General features: G+C 52.3%; 1 protein-coding gene across 2 annotated transcripts in view; it reads right to left on the reverse strand.

The window, feature by feature from the left end:
* Positions 1-272: 272 nt before the first annotated feature.
* Positions 273-9,093, reverse strand: part of HYOU1 (hypoxia up-regulated 1) — a 12,122-nt gene continuing 3,301 nt past the window's right edge. Inside the window, exons 9-26 of one of the 2 annotated variants that reach the window (XM_008068247.2) lie at positions 7,385-7,577; positions 7,037-7,171; positions 6,793-6,875; positions 6,522-6,654; positions 6,153-6,340; positions 5,760-5,898; positions 5,194-5,254; positions 4,994-5,073; positions 4,459-4,641; positions 4,157-4,329; positions 3,932-4,019; positions 3,703-3,825; positions 3,403-3,536; positions 3,191-3,275; positions 2,332-2,569; positions 2,206-2,256; positions 1,888-1,938; positions 273-1,762 (exon numbers count right to left, since the gene is read on the reverse strand). In XM_008068247.2, coding sequence (XP_008066438.1) covers positions 1,701-1,762; positions 1,888-1,938; positions 2,206-2,256; positions 2,332-2,569; positions 3,191-3,275; positions 3,403-3,536; positions 3,703-3,825; positions 3,932-4,019; positions 4,157-4,329; positions 4,459-4,641; positions 4,994-5,073; positions 5,194-5,254; positions 5,760-5,898; positions 6,153-6,340; positions 6,522-6,654; positions 6,793-6,875; positions 7,037-7,171; positions 7,385-7,577 — 2,200 coding nt within the window. In that variant the 3' untranslated portion in view covers positions 273-1,700. The remainder of the gene's footprint in view (positions 1,763-1,887; positions 1,939-2,205; positions 2,257-2,331; positions 2,570-3,190; positions 3,276-3,402; positions 3,537-3,702; positions 3,826-3,931; positions 4,020-4,156; positions 4,330-4,458; positions 4,642-4,993; positions 5,074-5,193; positions 5,255-5,759; positions 5,899-6,152; positions 6,341-6,521; positions 6,655-6,792; positions 6,876-7,036; positions 7,172-7,384; positions 7,578-9,093) is intronic. The other variant, XM_021717667.1, reaches the window with a different exon arrangement.

Here is a 9,093-nt window from a genome sequence, read left to right on the forward strand (position 1 = left end):
AGACTGGAGTGCAGTGGCCACCGCAGCCTCAACCTGCTGAGCTCCGGCGATCCTTCCGCCTCAGCCTTCCAAGTAGCCAGAATTACAGGCATGCGCTACCACACCGGGCTGATTTTGTGATTTTATTGTAGAGATGAGGTCTCGCTGCCCAGGCAGGCGTCACCCGCAGGTTCAGGCAGTCCACTCACCTCAGCCTCTCAGAGGCGTGGGATTACAGGTTGAGCCACCAAGCCCGGCTCACATTTACATTTTTAAAAATCACAACACAAAAATTGTAGAAAAGAATATTTTATTGAAACAGTTTCTCAATTAACAATGGAGCAAAGTACAATTTGATTCAAACCTGTCCAACCAGCTTCAACTGCTAATTAAAGGACTCAAACATACAGAAGAGAAGGGGGTGGGGAAGGGGGTGGAACCCTTAGGTCCCATCTCTGCCAATGTGGCAAAAAAAAGAAAAAAAGAAAAAATGACTGACACAACCAGATTCGCTCGTCTTAGAACTGGGGTGACAGCCCTAGCTCCTGCTACAGGCAGAACACTGTAGGACGGGCCCCCTAGGCATCGCACGGTGGGTTGGGGGCCCCATCCTAGCAGAGCAATGCCCATGAGGAAGGCCAGCACAGACCCTCTTCCTTCACCCACAAGGCCTGCCTCCAAGAGAGTGAGGTGGCGTTTTTACATTCATACCATGGTTTCTCCTTCCCCCAGGGTGTTGGGTTAGGGGCTCACAGTAGAAAGCACGTTTTGGTCAGCCCAGGGGGCAGGGGGTAAGGGAAAGACCCTGCCTGGGAGGAGCAGTACAGCAGGAGAGAAGGGGGCAGGTAATCATAGGAACCTGGGTACCAGGCTACTGGAAAAATGCAGATTTTGACAGAGCTTGCAGGATGCTGGCATCCCACACCAATCATTCCATGTGGCTTTCCTGGGCCCAACAGCCCACAGGTAGGAGCTCCACGGCCTGCACACAACAACCTCCCTGGAGAGATGGTGGATTCCCTTCTTTACCTTGTACCTCCCTACTCCAGCCATTAGAGGTCATACACATAGGTGAGGATACTTCCAGATTTGCTTCAGCCAGTCTAGATGAAAGGCTTTGGGCAAGGGGCAGAGAACTGCCCAACTCACATCAGGAAGCCAAGGAACCCATGGGAAGAGGAGCTAGACAGGAATGGGAGGGCGGAGCAAGGAAGAGAAGACATGGAAGGGCACAGACAGACACTCGGAAACCAAACCTGGTACCGAGGCTCTAGACACTGGCTTGAATGAACGTCAATTTCATAGCAGAAGAGGAAAGGAGGGAAAAAAGGGTGATCAGAGAAGAGAGGAAACTCCCAGTATCCCAGGACATCCTTCCCCCACCAGGTCTTGTCAACCACTGACAGCCAATCTCAAATCTACCCACAGGCAAAGAATTAAGACACAATAGTGATTTTCCCCAAATTTAGGGCCTGGATGGGTAGGGAACCAGGGGGTGGGACTGGGAAAGGGAACAATTTCAGTTTTTAACCACAGAGCTGATGCAGAGGGAACTGGTGAGCTGTCCCTCCCTTCCCCTTCTCCACACTTCCAGTCACGGGCAAGAGAAAAGGAACCAGAGTCCGAGGGCAGGACCGACCCCTCCTCCCACCCTCGATGTTTAATAAATAGAGGTGGTGGGAGAAGGAGGTGGAGGTGAAGGGGGAGACGGGAGGTGGGGGTTATAGTTCATCATTCTTCGAAGGCCGCTTTTGTCCTGCAGTCTGCTCCTTCTGTTCGGGTTCTGTCAGGAGTTGGGGAGAGTGAAGGAATGACAGCAGGTAAAACAGAGGGAACTGGACTCAGCTCTTTGTGGAGATTTTCCTTAGGCCTCAGCAGGCTTCTCCCCCACCCCAGCTCTACGCTTACCTGCTCCGGGACCTCCTAACTCCAGAGGCTCAGCATCTCCTGGTTCAGATCCTGATTTTGGGGAGGAAGAGGTTAGTTCTCCAGAAGGCAGGAAGAGGCCAATGGGGAGCCTGGCCAACTTTTTCTGTAAACAGCCAGCTAGCAAATATTTTAGGATGTGCAGGTCACATTTGGTCTCTATTTTTTTTAAATAGTCCTTTAAAAATGAAAGGCTACTCGCAGCTCATGAGCTGTCCAGAAACAAGTCGAACCTGTCTGTTTGCCTACACTTGGGCTAATGCAATACCCACGTTCCCAACCACAGTTTTTCCAACTCACGAGTCTCTTCTTTCTCAGGTTCTAAAATGGGTTTTGCATCTTCAGTCTGGCCTGGAAAAAAACCAAGGCATAAGATGTAGTCCCTGGAGGGAAAGAAGGTCTTCTCCTCCAGGCCCCTGCCCTTACCTGCTGGAGGGATGATCTTCTCCTGGTCACTGGCATTGGCATTGAGAGGAGGCTCTACCCGGGTTCCATTCTTGTCCTTGGGCCGGGGCCGGGGCTTGGAAAACTTGGCCTTATTGAGCAGATACTGCACCTCTCGGTCCAAGGTCATCATCTTGGCCTCAATGTCTTTTGAAAGCAACACGGGCTTCTCTGTGGCGGGAAGCTTGGCCTGTTCGGCCACAGTTGCATTCTTCCAGGCCTGTGGGTGAGACCAGGATAGGCTCCGAGTTAGCCATGGAAAGAGCAGACATCTCTGTCCCAGATGGAATCATACCCCAACCAGCCTCAGGTTCTTTCCTCAGACTGCAAATCACTCTGTGGTCCAGGCCTCAGCCCCATGGGGCAAGCAGATGCCTCAGAAGGCATCTGAGGCTCTCTGCAATGAGGTCTCAAACTACAGACTTCCAGCTTACCTCCTACTACTCTGGAGTGACTACACCTGAACAAACCCCTGAAGTATTCCTTTCTTGTCTCTCCACTTCTGAGTTCTGACTCAGAACAATCCCTGCATGTCCAGAAGAGTTTCTGCTTCACATTATAAGTCAGTCTCAAGTAGCCAAACCCTGGCCCATTTTCTGAGCCTAGCTCAAGTCCCAGCTCCTCAAAGAAGGTTTTTCTATCTTCACAGGCAAGGGCTTTGTTGCTCCTCCAGTCTGATGACTCTTAAGGCTATGACCCTTGTTTGAGACTAACCAAATGTGGGCTCAAAGGCAAACATCTTTTGCCTTCCTAATCAGATGCAGGGGCTGCTATGGCTTCGCCTCCCCCATGACACACAGCCCCAGCTAAGTATCCAGTTAAGTATTTACACAGTGATTACCCAGGTCTCGTTGATGACTTTCTCTAACGTTGTCATCTCCACCTCAGTGAAGATCTGGTCCATCTCTGGGATGAGCCGGGCTCCCCTGGAAGTCGGAGAGAAAATCAGCCCCAGCGGAAGAGGGGCTGGGTATGGGGAACGAAAAACTGACAGGAATGAGAGCAGGTGGCCTGGGCACGACTGAATAAAGAAAGGGCACAGGGGCTGCTCACTTGAGGAACATGCTGGAATGGTTGAGGAGATTATCAAGGGCAGACAGCCGTTCAGGCCACTTCTTGCGCTCTTCCACCCGAAAAAACAGCCCGTGGCACAGCTTCCTCAACTCAGCCAGCTTCTCCTTTAACATCTGGCAGATGGATCGAGCAGGGGGGTTGATGGGATGATGGCAGAAGCTGGAGCCAGCCCCGCATCCTTCTCTATGGCCTTGTGCCCTAGTTCTTCCCACTCTCTCTGACCCGGGAGAGCAAGGAGAGAGCTTCTATCCCACCCACATGTCCTGGAAGGACCCTCACCACTATGGTAGCTCCGAAACCTTCATCCTCTAGCCAGGTAGACGCAGCACTGAGTTTCCCCAAGATCTCCTCACGTTGCTCCTCTGTGGATACTTCCTGGTACTCAGACTGGTACAGTTTGTCCTAGGGAGATACACACAAACAAACATACGCAGCGAGCCCAAGGGCAAGGCTCACAGTGCCAGACACAAGTCCCAGGGGATAGGAGTGCTGCCTCCGGCCTACTGACCTGAGTTTCAAAGATGAAGGCTTCCAAGCTGTTGGCAGCTTTCTCCCGTTCCTGCTTTTCCAGATCTCGGAGTGTCAAGTCCTGAAGTCTGTGGGACAAAAGAGGCAGGGGTGAAGGAGAGGGCGGGTTAGAACTTACACACTGGGTCAGACGGCTCTCCCTCCCAGGGTACCACCCTGCACCCTGCCCACCCTGCGAGCACACTCACCAGCTGTCTTCACTTACCTCTGCACCGAAAGGGCCAGCTCATCCTCTGGTAAGTCAGGCAGGTCCAGAACAACCAGCTCCACCCCGATCTCCTCCACCATTCGCTGCTTCCTGGCAGACTTCTGCTTCTTTTCTCCCTCTGGGGCCAGAGGGACACCCTCAGGCCCTGCCTCATCCTTCTCACTTGGCTTCTGTGTGGGAAGAGTTGGGGATGTCATGAAAAGCCCCCGGCTTCCACATTCTCACAGGGGAGAAACAAAGCAGGCATCCACTCCTTTCCCCTCTGGGTCTACACTGGCCTTACTCTGCCTGCAGCTCACCTGGGCCTCAGACTTGTCTCCATTTTCTTTTTCTGTGGCCTTTTCTCCCTCAGGGGCTGCATCCCCCTTAGGCTCAGGAGGTGGGGGCTGAGAAGTATCCACTGGGGCCTCGGCTTCCTCCTTGAGCTCTACTTGCTCCCCAGGCTCCTCCTTGACCCCCTCTGCAGGGCTTTCTTCTTCCTCCTGGGAAACAATCACAAGCAGAGCCTACAGGTCAGGCCTGGCCTCAGCAATGCCCACTCCCCTAAGGCTCTGCTTCAAAGGCGTTCACCACTCAGCATACACCTGTATGGAAATGGTCAGCAGGCTGCTTGGACTGCAACAGTCTCGAACAGGGAAGAGGATCTGGAACAAGGGGATGGGACCTTGGAAGCTCTAGTACAGGGGGCAACTTGGAACCCGGAGCAACCCAAGAAGCATATGGTTAACTAAGCATGGCTAAGTTGGGGGAGGCCCACCCCCATTCTCTGCCTCTGCTGCCACTACCTGCCCCCAGTGCTGTCCACCGTACTCCCGGGCTTCATCCTGAGCTCACCTGGACTGCATCAGTACCATTCTCTTTGGCATCTGGTGTGGTACCACCTCCAAACAGGCTGGAAATGGTGTTGCCAAGTTCTAGGGAAAGAAAGACCAAAGACTCAAAAGGGGACCACAGCAGTGACTCCACCTCCCTGAACTGCACATGAGTATCTCTCATACACGACTGCACACATGTCACGCATGTGTTCATCTTACTGGTGAGAGTTGACTCCTCTTCTGGGCTGTCCTCCACCAGCGTCTCAAATACAGATTCCACCTGGAAACAAAGGTTGAAAATAAAGAAACACACATGCTAACCAACCTTTTCTCCACAAACACCCTACCAAAGTGGGTGTCGGCTTATGCACACCTCCAACCCCTGACTTGCAGTTGTGCAAGCCTAGTCTCGCACCTGCTTTTTCTAGACCTTGGGTGGTCACCCACTTCCTTTGACTACAAGCCTTCCGAGGAGAGGATCATAGCTCCTTTCCCCCTCGCAGACCCCACTTCTCCACTCAGTAACAGTGTGGCAGTTAATTGCACAGAATGTTCTAAAAGATATTAACCCCAAAAACTATTCTTCAAAATGGATTCCTCACCCATTCTATAGTTCCAAGAAATGTGTCATGCCCATAAGTATTTAGAGACTGCAGGGCAGTTCACACCAGGTCACCAGTCAGCTCTGCTTAGAGCCAAGATTCACCCCCAGGCCCTTTTTGGTTATCCTGTCCTAACACTACATGGAACCTGCTTTGGAAAAGGCTGGGGTCTCCTGCTCTCACCCTGTCTAGACTGAGCACACCACTCTCATCCAGGTTGAAGTGAGCCTTGATGCCCTTGGACTCATAGTCGGGATACTTCTTGAAGCTCTCACCCACACCTTTTAGCTTCACTGTGGTTAGATTCTGGGAGCCAAATACCCTGGTTGGGGAGGAAAGAGGAGTTCAAGGTTAGCTCAACTCCAATCCCAAACTACATAGCCTCCTGGCATGGGATGTCAAAGGCCCTCCCCCAAAACACACTCAGGAAGATGGAAGCTGTTTACAACCTAACCCTCACCCTACAGCCCACTTCTCCTGCTTCAGCCCTGCAGGCTCCACACCCTCAATCCTCAGGTTATCTGGTAGCCATGCTTCCCCTCCCCAGACTGACCATCCTGTATCCCTGTCCCTCACCTAAGATCCTCAGGCCCCAGGAAGGCCAGGTCACCATAGTTGATGTGGAAGTTGAAATCATGGCTGTAGCGGTTAAAGGTGATGACTTTGCGTTGAGGGTAGGGCCCCATCCGGGAGAAAAGTACACGTTTGTTGTGCTTCAGATTGCGAATCCCAGGCTCCTCCTCCACTTCCCTTGTGAACTCCACCTACACAGCAGGTAGGGAGAAGGCACACTGGAGAGCCAGAGCAGGTTCTGGGTAAGGAGTGGGGACCGCAGGGGGGTGACTCTTAGCAGGAAGACAAATGGATGAGCTAGAACAGACAGAAGGGGAGATCTACTTGGGAGAGGTGAGGGAGCTTGCCACCTGATCAGTCAGGTTTACTCACCAGGATGGGGTAGACTACCGCATCTCGAACAACAAATGGCTTCACCTTGAAGGCTTTGCTGAGTGCAGCTGCCTGGTACACAGCCCCCATTGCAGCAGCTTCGTCTGCGTTGATATTCTTTCCCAGCTCCTCTCTAAGAAAGTTCCAAGCTTCAACATTGGCTACCCTGGAACACCCAGCCTCGACTCCCTCACCTCAGCCCTCCAGCCGCCCAGTCCTACTGCCCTGCTCCAGGCAGAGCTAGGCCCAATGCCTCAGTCCCCAAACTCACTTGCCCACTGCCTTCAGCAGTACCTCCTGAACTTTGGGGACCCGAGTGGCCCCACCCACCAGGATCACCTGCTCAATCTCATCCTGCAGGGAGAGGGAAGATTGTGGGGGAAGCATGAGTGGGGGAAGAATGAGAGGTGAGACAGACAAAGTGAACTCTCTTCTTAGCACCAACTCTTCTTTTGACATCCAACATTTCTACCCCATTCCCCACCGGGCACCTCCACCTTCCCCTGCCTACTCACCAAACTCATTTCAGCACTCTGGATGGCATGCTGTACAGGTCCAGGCACCCGCTCAAACAAGTCTGCACACAACTCCTCAAACTCAACTCGAGTCACTTTTGCCTTGAAGTCCACATCGTCCATCAGGCCCTCGATCTGGAGGAGGAGGGGAGTGTCAGGGAGTTCTCACCCAGGTCCTGCTCTCTGGGTGGGAAGGACAGAGAGCAAGGGAACAGGACTTTTGGGAGGATGGCAGAGGAGCAGGAAGAATGACATGGGTCATGTCAGGCACAAACAGCTCAGCTCAGTGGCAGGATCATCTGTTCTCGATGTGGAACAAGTTTGCCTCAAGCAGCCACACATGGGCACCTGTGCCATGTGGTCGGCGTTGGCACTCAGGACGGTTTTGAGCCGGTTAGCCTCACGCAGCAGCTTGGCCATGGCACGTGGGTTCTCCCGTACATCTTTTGCTCTCTGACCCTTGCGCTGCTCATTGAAAAGCCCAGCCAGGTGCTCACGCAGCCGGAGCTCCATCTCCAGGCCCCCCAGGGTACGGTCAAACCTGTTTAGAAAAGGGAGCAGGGAGAAGGGTGAGGAACACATAGGGCCCCAACATCGGTATAGAAGCCTCTCACCCCCAGTGTTCCAAGTGTGGTCACACACTCTCCACAGTACAGCCAACACCTTAAGGTGACTGTCCATTCACCCATTCATTCAACAGTATTTACTGAGCATCATTTACGTGCTTGTCTTGGAGAATACAAATGTGGTAGCAGGGAAGGAAGAAAGACAGGGTCCCTGCTATACAAAAGTTGAATAACCAGGTAAATATGAAATTATAACCACCCCACGTGTTACAAAGGCTAGGCAGACAGTGCCAGGAGAACATGCATGTGAGAGATTTGAACTACTGAGGAATGTCCAGGAGAGCGTCCCTACAAAAGTGATACTTGAACTGCAACCTGAAAGATGAGCTGGGGTTAACTAGAGGGAGAGAAAAGAACATTCTAGACAGTTCATAAAGTGTTCATAAAGACCCTGAGGTGGGAGAGAGCATGGCAAGATCCAAGGGAGGGCAAGTATTACTGAGGCTCAAAAAGCAAGAGGGCTCGGGGTTAGAGACACACGGTGGGAGGGAAGGCTGACACGGGTGCAGGAAAAGTCTTGGAGCCACTGAAGGGTTTTTCTTTTTTTTTTTTGAGTTGGAGTCTCATTCTGTTGTCCAGGCTGGAGTGCAGTGGCACACTCACAGCCACCATAGTCTCGAACTACTGGGCTCAGGTGATCCTTCTGCCTCAGCCTTCCAAGTGGCTGGAACTATAGGCATGCGCCACCACATCCAGCTAATTTTTTTATTTATTGTAAAGATGAGGACTCGTCAAGTTGTCCAGGCTGGTCTTCAACCCGTGGGCTCAGGCAATTCTCTCCCCTCAGCCTCCCAAAGTGCTAGAATTTTAGGAGTGAGCCACCATGCCAGGCCTCACTGAAGAGTTTTTAAAGAAACAGGTCACAGCCATATTGGCATCTTATTTATTTTTTTGAGTGGGAGTCTCACTCTATCATCCATGCTGGAGTGCAGTGGCACACTCACAGCCACGCAGCCTCAATCTGCTGGGCTCAGGTGATCCTTCTGCCTCAGCCTTCCAAGTAGCTGGAGCTACAGGCATGCGCTACCATGCCCAGCTAATTTTTTTGATTTATTGTAGAGACGAGGTCTTGCCAAGTTGCCCAGGCTGGTCTTGAACACCTGAGCTCCGGTAATCCTCTCGCCTCGCCTCTCAAAGTGCTGGGATTATAGGCATGAGCCACCATGCCCAGCTCATATTGGCATTTTATTTTTTTAAATTTTTAAAATTTTTTTGAGTTGGAGTCTCCCTCTGTTGCCCAGACTGGAGTGCAGTGCCCGCTCCCAGCCACCGCAGCCTCGACCTGCTGGGCTCCGGAGATCCTTCCGCCTCAGCCTTCCAAGAAGCTGGAACTACAAGCGCGTGCTACCATGCCCAGCTAATTTTTTGATTTATTGTAGAGATGAGGTCTCGCCAAGTTGCCCAGGTGGGTCTCGAACCCGCGGGCTCAGG

Source organism: Carlito syrichta, unplaced genomic scaffold (genome assembly GCF_000164805.1).
Source record: "Carlito syrichta isolate Samal-C Ts95f unplaced genomic scaffold, Tarsius_syrichta-2.0.1 Scaffold309899, whole genome shotgun sequence".
Taxonomy (NCBI): domain Eukaryota; kingdom Metazoa; phylum Chordata; class Mammalia; order Primates; family Tarsiidae; genus Carlito; species Carlito syrichta.